General features: G+C 41.0%; 1 protein-coding gene across 1 annotated transcript; it reads left to right on the forward strand.

The window, feature by feature from the left end:
• Positions 1 to 5,630: 5,630 nt before the first annotated feature.
• On the forward strand, positions 5,631 to 8,896 carry LOC134211025 (uncharacterized). The gene is made up of 4 exons (XM_062687555.1): positions 5,631 to 5,736; positions 5,813 to 5,935; positions 6,632 to 7,018; positions 7,075 to 8,896. The coding sequence occupies exons 2-4, from the start codon at positions 5,821 to 5,823 to the stop codon at positions 8,661 to 8,663; spliced, it is 2,091 nt and encodes a 696-aa protein (XP_062543539.1). The 5' UTR covers positions 5,631 to 5,736; positions 5,813 to 5,820; the 3' UTR covers positions 8,664 to 8,896.
• The last annotated feature ends 8,873 nt before the right edge of the window (positions 8,897 to 17,769 follow it).

Consider the following 17,769-nt stretch of genomic DNA (forward strand, 5'->3'; position numbering starts at 1 on the left):
CTGCTGCCAAGAGAAACGACACAAGTTTTCCCAAGTCGAGTAATTTAGAAAAAGACTGCATATCCCGCAAAAAAAGGCTATCTATTTTGTGCGGATTTTGTCATCATGAGTTGAGTGAGTTTGTCATGTTTTTTGCTAGATATACAGTCTTTTTCGAGATTTTTCGGTTTGGATAAAGTAGACGCCAGGTCTCCTATAGGATAAAGCTGTATTTTTCCCCTTGCTCCCTGTTAACTACCACTGATTGTTATCAGAGATCAGTGCCTTTTATGTAGAATACATACAATAAAATATTTTAACACTTTGCCCAAAAATGATCCAACAGTAGCTTTTTCTCCCGTGAACCTCCATTTCGTGATATTCCCGCAAATTGCTGAGTAGAACCGCCCTTTGCCAACTACCAGCGGGAACAGCTAGAGTTCGGTGACTTTTATCGATTGGAAGAGGAAGCACCGTCTATTGTACCAAGTTTTCTTGAAATTAATGACTAAAGTCAATGTCAACAACAATGTAAAAATATGACGTCTATATCTGTCAAATCTGTCACGTGCATTCCTGAAAACAACGCATTATCCAAGGAATTAATGCATTTGTAAAGCATTATGTATTTTATACCATCAAACATTTCTTAGCGCACTTTGTATTTAAACGCATTTTTGAATGCATTGAGCTTTTATTCGCATTTTTCAACGCATTTGTTATTTTATGCATTTTTCAACGCATTAGATTAATTGTTACATTTTTGACACATTTTTATCAATACGTATTTTGGATTCAGTCAAATTTAAAAGTGATCCGCCCCTCGGTTCAAACAATAGAAGATGACGTCATCAGCTACAAAAAATACTGTTTTATCACCAGTTTGACATTTGAATTGGCCTCGGAAGGTTTTTTTTTTTGTTTTCCAGTATAAAACATGTACAGCTTATTATTATTAAAAAAAATAATGTTATTTATTATTAAGATTTCAATACTTTTTTGCCAAGCAGGCGCTTAATGATAAGTTACTGAAAATCGGCAGTCAAGTTTGCTATAGTGATCGGTAGTTCGTAATTTCACCGAGTTTCGGCAAACCCATCTGTCAAACGCATTACCTCTAGCGTGTTCTATCGCTGTTTAAAAACTTGTGAAGAAACACAAAGTAATTAAAAAATAAAAACTTCGTCTGTGCATTTTTTGGTAAGCATTCAATCTTAGTCAAATCTGTTGAAAAATCCCACTATATTTTACGTTGACTTCAACATTAAAAGTTGACTTCAACATTAAACATATACGTATTTAATTCCAGCTCCAGCTGTATTTCACAGCGAAAATTTTCTACAAACACACCAAGCTAAGTATATGGTCATCGCTTTTCCCGCGCGAAGAAGCCAACATAAACATGATGCACATCGTTGGAGAAACTAGGAACCTATATAGAAAAAGAACTATTTGGGCAGCATTCCGGTTCCAGCCAGAACGTTTACAGCAGAGTTAGCTAATTAATCCATTCATTCAGTTTGAATGTGAATAGACGGCTGCCAGAGCGTATATGAATCTCAAGCACTTCGTTTTGCATTCAATAAGCTATTTGTATAACACCAGAAATACGACCTTCAATAAATCCCACGTTAATATTATTGATGCGTTTGATTTTTGTTTTGGTTCATCTGAAAATGAACAAAAATAATTATTTACTGAATTTCGGCAAAGAACATTACCGATCAGTTCGGCAGCACATTACGGAACGGCAAATTTTGACAACTGGGTGATGTTGAACATTTAACGACCGATCGGCAATTTGAACTTTCACCGAGATTTTTATCGAGATATCAGCTGTTGGATTCTCGGCAATTTATTTTGCCGGCCTCGGCGAAAAAAAATTAAGTGTGACGTTATGAGGAATATGAATCAAATTGAATAAATAATTACTTTTTTTACGTGGATAAGAAAAAAACTTATACATTGCATTAGCCACATACATTTCGAAAATTATACTGATTATACTCTAAGAGCATCATTATCGGTCGCGAGCATTTTAATCACCCGCGCAGCGCTGTCATTTTAGTTTCGTCACTCGTTTCCGCATCGGTCACTATTTTCGGCTCTCAATTTGGTTGCTGTATTCTGTACCGGTAACGTTTGACAGTTGACAGTTTATCAAATAGCAGCGTTCTTACCGCGCTACCAAATTTGGTCACCTGTCAGTCGCGCTACTGTTATAGCAGCGCGTTTAGTAGCGACCGGTAAAGTGTCAAGTGATGATACTCAATGCCATTTGTCCGGATTGATAACAGAAATAGTAAAATATTTCGCGTTAAAACACCTACAAAAGTATTGGAATAAGAAAGATTTTGTTTAGGGACAATTTCATGACCTTCACTCCTTTGTTTGAATTCAATTTCTGAAGGTTGAGTCTTTGAAGTCAAGAAATCAACCCTCAGGGTCAATTTCTTCACCTTCGCCATGTTTAAACGTACGGGTGAGACCGCTCAAGAGTAGAGCGCAGGTGAAGAAATTGGCCCTTAGCAAAATTTATGTGATGCAAGAGATGCATAGATGTTGATATTCGGTAAAGTTTTTGGCGGATCTCGGTTAACACATATCCAAAACCTTTTTTCACAACGGTTTGATCTGCTGCAGCTGGTTCTTCTCATTAGAAACTCACCGAGAGACGCTTGCTGTGATGCAGGATAAAGCATCGCCTAGTGCGGTTTTTATTTCGAGCGTCAAATACTAGAGTGGTTGACTACTAGCGCCTCTAGTGAGGGAATCGCACAAAATAATTCATGTACGATGAATTGAATTGAAGTATTACGTCTGTTTGTCTGTGATGCAACGCTTGTGATGCTTTCTGAAGCCCAGTATCCACTTAAAAAGTAGAGAGGTTACGGAATTTTGTTCAATATTACCAAGCGGAATTTTGACAACTGATCTGCATGGAGCAAAATGTCACTTTTACTTGCGGAATAATCGAGCAGACTGTTTTTCCGAAAGTAAAGTGACAGCTCCTATTAGTTAGCGTGGGAACCTTACAAATTCCCTTTTTGATTTTTGTTCTTTTCAGGTGGATACTGTTGAACAAATTTCTTTTCAACTTTTTACTTTTCCGATTCAGTAAACGGAATTTAACATGGGATTGGGATAGAAAAAGGAATTTCTTTTGAACACGATACCAACCTTGAGGGAGGATTTTTAATACCAAATTTGTATAGGAGCGCTGGATAGGAGCGGCTGCAGTATCTGACCAAAATGTTTAATGGCTGTATATTCCGGAACAAAACAAAATAATAAATTTAAGTTGGAACTAAAGAATAAGCAACATTATGAAATTGTAACAATATTTATTTATTATGATTGTAAAAAATATCTCGGAAAATATATGAAATTAAGCAAAGCGATGCCAAATTTCTGTCTCTCTGTATTGAAAACGTGTTTATTCAAACAATCGAATTGTGCGGCACGATTTCAATTTCACAGCTCTACAATTAATTTCGAAAGTTCAAACTTTCCATTTTAGAAGTAATGGTTGACTTTTAAATCTACAGTGAGTTCATTTTTCTACTCTACTAAAAAGCATTAATGGAACTTTTTATTTTGGAATAATACTGAGTTACTTTCTCTAGTCTGTCATCATATAGGTATGTAAATGCTCATGAAATGTTTTGAATAGCATTACCCAAATTAAATATTTATATTTGTAATTACTTTGCTTTAAATATTTCACGTTTGATGTCTTTATGTGAATCGAGTACTCAATTCATATTGAAAGAGAATGGAAAATGACAGACTGACAACATTTGGCTTGACAGATAGGTTTGACGTTAGAAGTTTTGCGGCAAATTACCGCTTGTCGTGTGCATTCCCAGCCTGATTCAACGCCGAGTAACGCTGCGTCAACGCAGCTTGAAAAACCGCTACGTGGACATCGACCCTTAGATAGTTTAGTTGAGTGTATGACATTGTCACCAGAAGGCGTTGAAATGAAATGCCAAACTCGAAGGATTTCGACGCTAGCGCTTCTAGTTATGAAACGCGCAATCAATGAAATTCAAATATTGATCGTTGAAGTCATGGACGATGGTAATTTCTCTAGTGTTACGTCTGTTTGTCTGTGGCTTAATGGTTACTTGGGTATTTAATTTGTTTTGTATATTTTCTAGCAAGGTATTACTGTCGCTAACCGTAAGTCAGTCCTATCTGTATACAGCACTGCTCGGGGCACTGCACGGACTCACTGCAAAGAAATTAGAAAACAACAAGGCCAGTTAAGAGTGAAATCAGTAGTGATTCAGTTTGGTTGCAAATTTTCGAATACTATTCTAGTTTGAATATGAGCCAAAATAGAACAAACTAACAGGCTTCCACAGCAGTGTTCTATTCATGTTTGATTTTTTTTTCCATTAAATGAAATGATTATGTTGCTGCTGAGGAAGGTGCGGTAAATGCAAAGTGGATTGATCCGTACATAAAATGACGCATTCATACACCAAAACAATTAAAAAATATTTGAATCTCGTGATTCATTCGTGGTTCAAATCTGCAGAAAATAGAACTGAGCGGTATAACAGTTTTAAGCTTTTGAATCTCGACTGTTATAAAAAATGAATCTTGAGCCACTGCTGGGAAAGTGCATGATTCAGATTCATATTCAAACTGACAGCCCCGAACGATTTGAATCACTGCTGATTTTACCCTTTGATTAACGCTTCGGAAGCGTTTCCCGATGAAAACAAATCCTATCCCCTCCGTGCGCGTGCAAGAGAAAGATGATGAACGTCAGCAAGCTCTATACAGATGGGACTTAGGGATCGTTCAAAAATTACGTCCAAGGTTTGAGGGGCGGAGGGGGTTCTAGAATTTGTGACAGTTTGTGACAGGGGGAGAGGGGGGGTCTCGTCTTGTGTTACGTCCAACAAGAAAAAATACCTTATTACATTTTAGAAAAAAAAATTATTGGCTAAAAAATATTCTAATTTGCTGTTAAGCGAGTTAATGCTCACTAAATTTCTTGTAAAAGTTGTGTACAAAGAAGACGAATCATTATATTTTATTCAGTTGTACGTACAGGGGGGAGGGGGGGTCAGTGATTTGTGACAGATTGTGACACGAGGGAGGGAGGGGGGTTGAAAATGCCGAAAAACGATGGACGTAATTTTTGTACGTTCCCTTACTTGCGGCAGTGGCAGTGCATACATCAATCAGATTCACCGATATATTTACCGAGAACTACCGATTTTTCTGCAGTTAATAATTACCGATTTATCAAAAAATAAGCTGCTGGGAGCCCTTCCATCGTCAGAAGAACAAAACAAAACCTTTTTTGTTTGTGTTGTCACTTGTCAATTTGACGGCTGGGAACCATAATAAAGTAATAAACCATAAACCTAATAATTCAAGCTCTATCTGGAATAAGGGCGAATGTCGCAAGATAGAATTCTCTTCGCCGACTTCCCTCTTTAAATTAAAGTGACAAGCAGATGATTTCGTTGCGGTTTTTCCCTACAGAACTAAAGAAAACAATGAAAACTTGCATTATGAGGTGATAAACCGCGATGAAATCCTCTGCTTGTCACTTTTATTTAAAAGAGGGGAAGTCGACGAAGAGAATCCTCTCTTGCGACATTCGCCCTTTTACCAGATAGAGCTTGAATTATTGTATTTAATAAACAAACATCGATAGATAAACTCTCTAAACCTTTTTTAGGAAAATTCGGAAAATTTGAACTTTTTTCTGTATTTTATGTATATAGAAAGGTGTGTACCTAACAAACATTATTTTAGTAATGAAATATAACAAATTTTCATTTGATCTTTTCATGGTTTGTTGAAGGCTGAAACATGTGGACAGCTTCTAGTGAACAGTCTGATGGGCAATCAATGATTGATATCAAGGAAGAATTACCGGATGTAGATTCAGACGAAGGGCCAACACTTTCTTCCAATGAATCAGAAGGTGAGTTGGATATACCTACACATAAAATAAATATCTGCACCACAAAGTTACGTGGAAGATCTATTTGGACATCAGCCCTTGTTCCTTATGACGCTTATTATACCCGCATATATCACCATAGCAAATGACTGAAGAATAGTTACCGAAGCATAACGCACTGCTGCAGTTCGATAACGTTTTGGTCGTATAAGAGTTTTCCAGGTACCTAGACCATTTAAGAAGACACCTTGGTTGGATGTGGTATTTGCAGATTGGAATGACCAACGGGTTAGGAATGTTCACCGTTTAAAAAAGTAATTTTTCAAATAAATAGTTTGACATTTTTTAACATTTAACTGTTTGAACTACGCTAAACATATGATTTTTCGGGTTTTTGATCTCTTTTAAATAAAATCACTTGAATTTTGGAACGTTAGTATCGTCTTCTTTCTTTCTTCTTCCATTGGCACATTGCTGGCTCATGGATTGTTCATTTTAGTACTAGCACAGTTATAAAGTGTGAGGTTTCTAAGCCAAGTTATTATTTGTGCAACGGCATTTCGGATAAGGCCAACACGATTATACTTTTTTGCTCTAATGTCGGTAAAATTTTCAACCAAAAAAATACGGAAATATGGGGGCTATCAAAATAGATTTTTCCTACCAATCGTTGATCGGATAATAAAGATCTATTTAAATTAAATGTACATCCAATAGAAACACAATCATCGAACTTGGTAGAACCAAAACCGGAAACATCTAAGCGTAAGCGTACGTTTGCGAAAAGAGTGACCTATGATGCGTCATCTATAGAAGTGATCCTGAACCAGGTCAGATGCGGGTTATTGACAGTTAACCAGGCCGCAAAAGTTTCCGGAATTCCCCGAACCACGCTGCAATACCGTAATGGTAATACATACAAAAATAAAGGGTCTCCCGGGCCGTACGCAGTATTCAACCAGCAGGAAGAAGACGAAATAATAAAATCGTTGCAAGAACTTGAGCAACGGGGTTTCCCGCTTACTCATCGTAATCTAAGGCTCAAAGTTAGAGATTATTTAAAAATCCACCCTAGAAACAATCCATTCAAGGATAACCTGCCCGGTATGTGCATAATAAGATCTCCTACATTTCGATGAATAATCGTATTTTTTTTGCAGGCAATAGCTGGGTAAAGGCGTTTTTGAAACGGAATCCGGATCTGAAGCTGCAAACCCAGACAACTGATAGCAAATTATCAGAGGCAGTTACTCGATCGTGGTTCCAAAACGTTACTCGTTTTCTAAAAAAGAAAGGTCTAACTCACATTCTGAGTGATCCATCGCGGGTCTTAAACGGAGAGATAATGTCCTTCATGCTCAACTATAAGGGATTGTGTCGAGTAAAAGATTCCACGCCTGATATCGCCAATGCAATGCCCACCATGACCGTCCTGTTTTCATTTTCTGCTGATGGTAGTTACTTTCCAACAATGTTGTCTGCCCAGGAAGCAATACTCACTCGAAATGTACGGAAATGGTTTCCTGATGATTGGGATATTGGATCATCAAAAAATCCCTGGGTTGATGGCCGGAATTTAGAATCATACATTACAAAAACACTACGACCAGCCATTCTGAAGAAAGGCACTGAATTACCAGTCTTATACTTCATAAGTGGAGGTGCAGCAGTGGAGGCTGCAGAAATGTGTCAACAGTACGGAATAATTCTAATATCGACGTTCCCCTATGCAAGGCAGATGTTTCAGAATGCTGATACAGCAGCATACAAAGTATTAAAAAAAACATGGGACCAATCTACTGCCACATGGCACTCCAAAAACAGAAATCAGAAAATTAAAATATCGGTTTTCGGACCACTTTTTGCAAATGCTGTTGAAACATCTTTCAGCGAATCTATCATTAAACAAGGTTTCTCCATTCGTGGATTATACCCGTTTGATCCAAACACAATTGATTATTCGAAAAGCTGTGACAACGGAACGTTCATTGAACAATTCTTATCAATTGAAGATGGTGACTCTGAAGATGAACGAGAAAAAGAAAAGGAACGTATACAAATTCCACAAAACATTCTGGAGACCACACTGCAAATGTTAGGTCCTTCAAAAATAAATATGTACCTCACAGAATCAGCGAATCATCTAAGTCACGAGGATAAAATTTTATCATACATTTACAAAAACATTTTGGTTCCCGCCAAATCAGTGAGAAATGTTGCAACAGTACCCTCATCAAACAATCCAATCTCAAATAATGTTTCATTTGAAAACGTATTGATCAAAACTAAAGAAGTATCAACAAACGATGCCGAAAAGCTCGGGGAAAACAAACATGAAGGCGATGATGATCACGACGATAGCAATCATTGTACATCGCCGAAGCAATTGAAGATATCCTCCAAAAATTGTCAGATGAATGAAGTTGACTCTAGCAACCCGACCCCAAAAGAAGCCAATTGTTTCGCAAAAGAACATATCTGCAGCTTCCCTCGAGTAACTGCCCATTTCTGCAAGGCGGTCAGCAAAGTAAAGTATCTGGCATGTTTCATGGACGTCACCGGAATGTACCTTGCGTACATAAACCAATGTGTCACTGCTGGTCGAGAACCGGTGACCAGTAAGGTGTACAATAGTTTGCTGCAGACAGAACGGGCCAACGATCCGAAATTTCCAACCTCGTGTTTTGAGTGCCAACATGTGGAAAAATTCGATACCAGTGGAATGGAATGCGAATTTTTGAAAAGTTGAATTGACGGCATTGTTTGTATCACTGATTCTATGACATTGCGCCGAATGTCACTACCGCGAAGAGTCGTTGCCCCGAATAACACATTACCCCGAATGGCTATTACTCCGAACTTGTCAAAAAATGAAAAAAAAAACATGTATGTACTCACTTTATCATTTTATTAAACTGTATTTTAATAAATAATGACTTGAAAATAAACATTAATTCTACCTATCTGTCAAAAATAGAATAATTTAAAATAACTGGAGTATAGGAGTAATTTACTTTCCCGTCTTATTCTACCACTTAGTTTAAAAGAAGGACGCATTACATTCTTTGCCTCATTCCGAGCAAATGTGAGCTTTAAAAGGAGCCATTTGCTCTTCCACCTTATAACGGGCAAATGCGTGCTTTAAAAGGAGGCATTTACTCTGTCGCATTATTCCGGGAAAACGCGCGCTTAAAAAGAGGAACTCATTTACCCTTATTCCGGACAGATGCGTGATTTACACAGCCAAAAACTATTTATCCAGTTTTTCGCGAGCAGTAATGGCCGCCAGCTTGCCTGCGGATTAGTCTCTGATTCGACGTTTGTGGAGGTCAACTGCACCCACCGTTCGAGCATTTTGATCAATGTGGTATATAAGAAGGCTTGGATTCACTTAATCAGCACCTTCGTATATGCACATTGGTCAGAATGCTCGGAGCGGTGGGTGAAGTTGACCTCCAGAAACGTCAAATCAGAGACTAACTCGCAGGCTAGCTGGCGGCCATTACCCTTTGCGGAAAACTGGATATAGGGTTACTGCTCCTGGACTTCATCTCATAGCTCCGATATTGGTCCTACGAAAAACAAAGCAATGAAAAGGTATTTGATTTGTTTATTATTTTTGTGATTTTTTTCAGCAGTGAGCATGCATGTTAGCAAAAAGAAACGACGAAATTGGTGCCGTATTTCTTTGTTTCGCGATGAGATGAATATATGTACAGTGAGATTGAAAACGGAACAGTTCCCCTATATGTCGTCGTTATAATTTTTTGCATTTGCTCCACCCTAATATAATCGATATCGAACCACACATAAAATAAATAATTGCTGATTCGAGGCTACACATACAGTTTTTTTTTATCTATTGTATTTATTTTACAGGCTCAGGCGTGTATAACACTTAACGGAGCCGAGACTCTTAATGATATTTACAATCAAAATCATCTTATTATCAGCAGTTAGTATTTAAGGGAAAGGGACAAAGACCAAGATACTCGTGGCGACTCAAGGTTAGATTGCGTAATTTGATGATGGACGGGGTTGGGATTTAGGTTTGAGCAGGAAATCAATATTCGGGCAACGCCTAACAACATACTCTTTGTCATCAACAGATTTTGTTACTGACAAACGCACCTTGTAACAAGCCTTTGTCAGAACCTGAACATATTTTTTTTTTCTTGAGCAAGGGTAAACGGAAATCTGCAACCAGACACCTGAGGAGGTACTCAGGTAGTGTGGGGATGGGTATGTCATGAAACTCTTACCCGACCCACTAAAACCAAAACCCTTTCGCCAGTCCGTACCCCCGGACCGCAATTAAGCAATACATCAGGGGGGGACTATTGAGAACGCTCACTCCTATGCTAACGCACTTGACGTCAATACACACAACATCGACTTCAAGGGTAGTTACCTCACCACCCGTCGATCGCAAGCTATGATAGTAACCTAACGGTCCGTATCATAATCTCACGTTGGAGACGAGCACCACGACAACAACCACCGCGCGTGAACCGCAATGACCTCTATATCTACATACTGAGGTCCCCGCAGCCCACCCGCGACATGTTGGTTGTCGGGGTGAGCAAAGTGTTCACTGCATCACAGGTGCCCTTACTGCACACGTTGGTTTTGTTCAAGACGCCACCACCGCTGCAGTTTCGACATAATCTGTTGAGATGCTGTGTTCACCGCATTCCATATAGCTTCCTCCCGGCACATCCTCTCGACGAGGTTGTCCGGGGTTGTATCCATACCACTAATAAGCAGCATGGCATTGCGTTCTATCTCGAATCGTGGGCATGCGAACATCACATGCTCTGCCGATTCTACCTCACCTACACATTCAGGACACTCCGCAGAATCTGCGAAGCCAAACCTGTGTAGGAATTTCTTAAAGCAGCCATGTTCAGACAACACCTGTGTTAGGTGGAAGTTGACTTGACCATGTTTCCTATCAACCCAGTTGGACACATCTGGAATCAGTCTGTGGGTAAAACGACCTTTGACTGCGGTGTCCCATGCTCTTTGCCATTTGAGCAACGAAGCTGCTCTCTTGACGCGTCGCACTTGCACCGAGTCCCTTTCGTTGTAGCACTCCACATCCTCCTCTAAGAGTGTGTCGATCGGCATCATTCCAGCTATAACGCACACCGCCTCATATGATATGGTGCGATATGCGCTCGCGACACGTAAGCACATCAGCCGGTGTACTCTGATCAATTTCTTTACATTGTACTCGGCTTTTAGTGCTACGGCCCATGCCGGCACGCCATAACGGATGATAGACAATGCTACGCCAGCTATCAGCCTACGCACTTGACTATGCACCGCCGATCTGTTGGACATCATTTGTGGTAAAGATTTTATCGCCAATGAAGCCCGCTGACATGCATAATCGACGTGGCTCGTAAAATTGAGCTTATCATCGATCATCACGCCCAGATGCTTGAGAGACCTCACGGAGTTAACTGTGCAGGTCCCTACTCTTATCCTAGCCTGTTGCAACCCATGACGGTTATGCACTACCACGACTTCCGTCTTGTGGTGTGCAAGGGATAACCGTCTCGAGTTGAGCCATTCCTCCACTCTGCCAATCGCGTATGAAGCCTTCAATCTAACTTCGTCGAGAGTGTCACCTGCTACTTCTAGCATTACGTCATCCGCGAAGCCTTCTATCTTCACTCCGGCCGGGAGACTTAGGCGTAATACTCCATCGGACATAATATTCCACAGAACCGGTCCGAGGATCGATCCCTGTGGAACACCCGCGGACACTACGATCGACTTTTGACCAGCATCAGTGTCGTATAACAGCACCCTTTTCTGAAAATAGCTTTTCAGTATCCTGCACAGGTAATCCGGAACTCTCAATCGGTGCAGGGAGTCAGCAATTGCTGCCCAGCTAGCATTGTTGAACGCGTTTTTTACATCGAGTGTAATCAACGCGCAGTACCTAATACCTCTTCTGTTTAAACCTATCTTCGCTATCTTGGCCATATCCGTTACCGCTCGAATTGCTTCGATGGTAGAACGGCCCTTACGGAAGCCATACTGGTTGCTAGATAAGCCACCAGCACACTCTGTATAAGCCGACAATCTATTCAGAATGACCCTCTCTAGCAGCTTTCCAGCTGTGTCGAGTAGGCAAATTGGTCTGTATGCCGAAGGATCCCCCGGCTGTTTGCCAGGCTTCGGTAATAGCACCAATTTCTGCCGTTTCCATCGATCTGGGAAGTTTCCTTCGTCCATGCATCTCTGGAGGCAGCTCCTGAACATATCTGGATTGGCAAGAATGGCGTGTTTAAGGGCCAGGTTTGGAATACCATCCGGGCCTGGCGCCTTATTGAGCTTAAGTTTTCTTGCGGCTACGATAAGCTCTTCGTTAGTCACTAGCGGTACCACGTCGACTGACTCGTATGGTGTAGCGGGCCAGTCCGATGGTTCATTTGTCGGAAACAATCCCTCTACTATACTGGCTAACAGCTCTGGGGATCTTTCAGGAGGTGTGCTATTGGTCCTAGACATCACTATCCTGTATGCATCACCCCACGTGGTGTCATTCGCCATCCTGCACAGCTATTCGAAGCAGGCTCGCTTGCTACATTTAATCTCGTAGTTCAGGGCTCTGCTCGCTGTCCGGAATACCCCTCGTCTATCGAGTCGCTCAGCGTCTGTTCTAGCACGTCGCAACCTTCTTTTAGCTTTAAGACAGGTTCTACGAAGATCTGCAATCGTGTCAGACCACCAGTACACTGGTTGTCGATTTCCTGGGGGCTGGGTCTTCCTTGGCATCGCCACGTCGCAAGCACGTGTAAGTACTTCCGTCAGGTTGTTACCGCTTAGTCCTGTAGTCCTACTCTCCCAGCGCAGCGCCTCCACCAACAGCTCTTGATTGGACTGTGAAGTGCGCCATCCGGGATCCGTTGCACCACCTCTTCTCGTCGTAGTTCTCCGGGTATACTCGACCATGTGTGTGACAAAAAAATAAAATAAACAGAATTTGAAGAAAAAAAGTAAATGGACTTAACCACGAGCGTCTTCTTTTTTCACGATTCTTCTTCTTTTCGCTCGAAAAAAATGACATCTGCTGCGGGCCGATGAACATTTGAGTGAATTCGAAGCTTTTAGTTCACCGGATGTTCACGTTGATGTTCATTTTTTGTAAACTTTGCCCTCAGATGAGGTTTTCTTCTTACTGAAAATCGACGCGTGACGTCATCGTGGTTTAGTTCATATAAATGTTAGTGAAAATTAAATAATTCGTGTGTTTTATCTGGTACAAAAAAATGAAACTCCGACAGTTCCGTAAGGAATTCTTCCGGAAATTCGTTCCCGACAGAACCCATACAAAGGTAATCTTGAATGATCTTGATGAATGACCAAATCACGCATCTGCAAGTAAGATGCGTGCTTAACAGGTTTCATCGACTGGAGACTATCCGAGAAGATGAAATAATGGTCTACGGGCTGATCGGAAATTATCTCCAAAGCGAAGTTAATTGCTGCCAGCTCAGCAACATAAACCGAACACGGTTCCTGAAGTTCTCGGAATGTGGTTGAATTTTCATTGAAAACACCGAAGCCAGTGGATCCGTTAATGCGAGAACCATCAGTGAAATATCTGTTGTTGCAATTGACATGTTCATATTCTTCTTCTTCTTCTTATTGGCATTACATCCCCACACTGGGACAGAGCCGCCTCGCAGCTTAGTGTTCATTGAGCACTTCCACAGTTATTAACTGCGAGGTTTCTAAGCCAGGTTACCATTTTTGCATTCGTATGTCATGAGGCTAGCACGATGATACTTTTATGCCCAGGGAAGTCGAGACAATTTCCAATCCGAAAATTGCCTAGACCGCACCGGGAATCGAACCCAGCCACCCTCAGCATGGTCTTGCTTTGTAGCCGTGCGTCTTACCGCACGGCTAAGGAGGGCCCACTATTTGCCATGGTAGCTTCAGTGATAGACTGGCAGATGAATTTTTAGTATCGAACCGGGGAAGCAGCTGATTTGTATGTGACCGTATCAACTTTTCTCGTGCTTCAAGATGCAGGAACACGTTATAACTAACAGCACCTTTCCGTTCTACAATTCGTCCAGGAATCCATGACTTATTGTTGTGGTTGTGGTACTCAGCATAAACCTTATCTCCAGGCTGGAATTCACGTTTAATTGCTCCATGGCGTTTATTGAATTGCAAATTTTGCTTTTCGTTGCTGCAACTAATTCCACGTTCTTCACTTTCAGGTTTCTTCAAAAGATCCATAGTTGTTCGAACTGATCTGCCTAGAAACATTTGTGCAGGAATTTTCGCTTGTGGAGTACATTTGTGTGGTATATTTCGGTAGGCAAATAGAAATGTTTGAAGATGCTCAAGAGTTGCTGTGTTTTCCCCTCCACTTAACTTCTTGAGGCCACGCTTGGTGTATCAACAAACCGCTCCGCTTGGCCATTAGATTGGGGATGGTATGGAGCTGTTTGTATGTGACTAATTCCATTTACTTGACAGAAGTGTTGGAACTTTTCACTGGTGAATTGAGTTCCATTATCTGAAACTAAGGTTTCTGGGTTTCCGTACCTGGCAAAGGTTTCACGAAGTATCGAAGTATTTCTGGCCACTTTGAATAAGCATCTACAATAGGGTGGCTCAAATTAGTATGGAAAAAACTTTTTTCAATTTTTTTGATGGGCCGCCCTCTTGTTCGGTTCTATTTGATGCCCTGATGCTCTGGACAAAATTTCAGCCAAATCGGACAACGTTTGGGCGGTGCTAAACTCGTTGGAAGTTTAGATGCAAACATGTAAGCAGAAACATCCAAAAACAGTAAATTACAGCTGGACTACACAACTTACGATGAAGAACTATGATACTCATTCACTGCCGCTAACCGCAAGTCGAGCACATCTGTATATGGACGCCCATATACAGATGTGCTCGACTTGCGGTTAGCGGCAGTTCAGATCTTGAAGAATTTAATACAGAATGTTATGCAGGAAACCGCGAGAAGATTAGAGTTTGCCCGGCTAAGTTATTAGCATTTCTTTGAAGTGGGGTTTGAGCAAATTTCGTTTCTTTTACCTTTGAAAAGAAATAAATTCTACCCTACAACACTTCAGTAAAATGCTAATATCTTTGCGTAATAAACTCTAATCTTCCCGCGATTTTCAGCATAACATTCTGTATTTAATTCTACAAGAACTGAATGAGTATCATGGTTCTTGATCGTAAATTGTGCCTTTCAACTGCAAATCACTGTTTTTTGATGTTTCTGCATACATTTTTTCATATAAACTTCCAACAAGTTTAGCACCGCCCAAACGTTGACCGATTTGGCTGAAATTTTGTCCAGAGCATCAGGGCATCAAATGGAACCGAATAAGAGGGCGGCCCATCAAAAAATTAAAAAAAAGTGTTTTTTGAGCCACCCTAATCTACAATAACCAGGTAATAATATCCGTCGATTGGACATAGTCTATGTGGACACGCTGCATTGGCCTTGAACACATTTGCCAGGATTGCAAAATAGATTTTGTCGGTGCTTTCGCTGCTTGAGCACAGGATCTGCATTCACGAACAAACTGTTGAACATCCTCATCAATGTTTGGCCAATAAACATAACTTCTTGCCAGAGATTTCATACGATCTGTGCCGGGGTGCCCTTTATGGAGTTGGCGAATGACTTGTTTGCGAAATTTATAAGGAACAACAATGCGGTCACCAAACATCAAACAATTATCGATTAACTGTAATCCGTTACGTCGAGCATAAAATTTTTTAACAGTAGGATCAGAAATATTCTTACAGTTTGCTGGCCAACCTTCTCTCAAGAAAAACATGACTTGTTGCAAAGCTTGATCCTTGTGAGTTTCTGCAACAATCATGTTGAATGTTACAGCCAAGCGGATCGGACTAGTCATCAACACGTCGAAGACAAAGTACATGATAGGAAGAGGTTCAAGAGAAGACAATGTGAGCCACCCACCTCGAGTTTTCATCGGTGGTGACGAAATCGAGGTGGTAAAAGAATTTGTGTACTTGGGCTCACTGGTGACTGCCGAAAATGATACCAGCAGAGAAATTCGGAGACGCATATTGGCTGGAAATCGTACGTACTTTGGACTCCGCAAGACGCTCCGATCGAATAGAGTTCGCCGCCGTACCAAACCGACAATCTACAAAACGCTCATTAGACCGGTAGTCCTTTACGGGCACGAGACCTGGACGATGCTCGAGGAGGACCAACGCGCACTTGGAGTTTTCGAAAGGAAAGTGTTGCGTATCATCTATGGTGGGGTACAGATGGCGGACGGTACGTGGAGGAGGCAAATGAGATGCATGAGCTGCTGGGAGAACCATCCATCGTTCACACCGCTAAAATCGGACGACTGTGGTGGGTCGGAAACGTAGCCAGAATGTCGGACAGTAACACGGTGAAAATGGTTCTCGACAACGATACGAGGGACACAAGAAGGCGAGGTGTGCAGCGGGCAAGGTGGATCGATCAGGTAGAAGATGACTTGCGGACCCTCCGTAGGCTGCGTGGTTGGAGACGTGTAGCCATGGACCGAGCCGAATGGAGAAGACTCTTATATACCGCACAGGCCACTTCGGCCTTAGTCAGAATAAATAATAATCTTGGCTGCTCAGCAGGAATCCAGGAGGAGCTTTGGATCGGAAAATTCAGGAGCTGGTCGGCAGAGCATCGAGAGGCGCTGTGCAAGTTTCGGAGTCCAGCCACTTGTGCAGGCGCATGTGCTGGAGAGGTTGCCATTCAAACATCTGAGAGGAGGCCATTTGTACGGGCAACGGATTTGGACTAGGAGGAATTGAACGGCCGTTTGGCATAACGCCGTTTGGCATAATGGCCATTTGGCATAATTTGTATGCGGTGTCAAATTGAGGGCCGTTTGGCATAATGGTCATTTGGCATAAGGGCCGTTTGGCATAATAGCCATTTGGCATAATTTGTATGCGGTGTCAAATTGAGGGCCGTTTGGCATAATAGCCATTTGGCATAATTTACATACTGTTCCAAATTAATTTTTTTTTCAACTTTATTAATGTGTTTTTTTTTTCAAATTAATTGCCCAGGAATCCACATAGCATCATCGGAGGTGAATTACTCCGATGATGCTAAGTAGACTTTAAAGCTCTAAAGATTATACGACAATTTAAGGTACAACATTCCGCGGTAATCTATTTCATGATGTACCACATCGCGATCATTACCATTGCGCAATATTCCATTCTGCGTTTTGTATCATTCCGCAGTTAGAATTATTTTGCAGTGAATCGTTTTGCTGCCAATACCCGAGCAAATTTGAGTATTCAAAGAAGGCAAAATAACACATTTGGCCTTATACCGGGCAAATGCGAGCAGTTATAGAAGGCAAAATAACACATTTTGCCTTATAACAGCCAAACACGTGCATCACGAAACGGTATACTATAAAATTGTTGAGACAGTCAAACCTATGTGAACCTACGTGAAACATGTGCTGCTAGGGTTTTTCAAGGGACCATCGCCGTAATCCATAACATATTTTATAATATGCCATAACTTGCTTCCATGACTCGTTATCGAGTCATAGAACATCGTCTCTTGAAGGGTTCACTGTATATCCCGCTGAAGATTATTTACTTCAACACTTTATCATTTTCCATTTCTGGGAACCCCTTGATAGAAAAACTTTTATTCACTTTTTTTGTAATTTACCCTTCTTTATTGCATATGAATTGTTGCAAACGGCAATTAATTTGGAACCGTATATCAATTATGCCAAATGGCCTTTATGCCAAACGGCCATCAATTTGACACCGCATACAAATTATGCGAAATGGTCGTTATGCCA

Source organism: Armigeres subalbatus, chromosome 2, assembly GCF_024139115.2.
Source record: "Armigeres subalbatus isolate Guangzhou_Male chromosome 2, GZ_Asu_2, whole genome shotgun sequence".
Lineage (NCBI taxonomy): Eukaryota > Metazoa > Arthropoda > Insecta > Diptera > Culicidae > Armigeres > Armigeres subalbatus.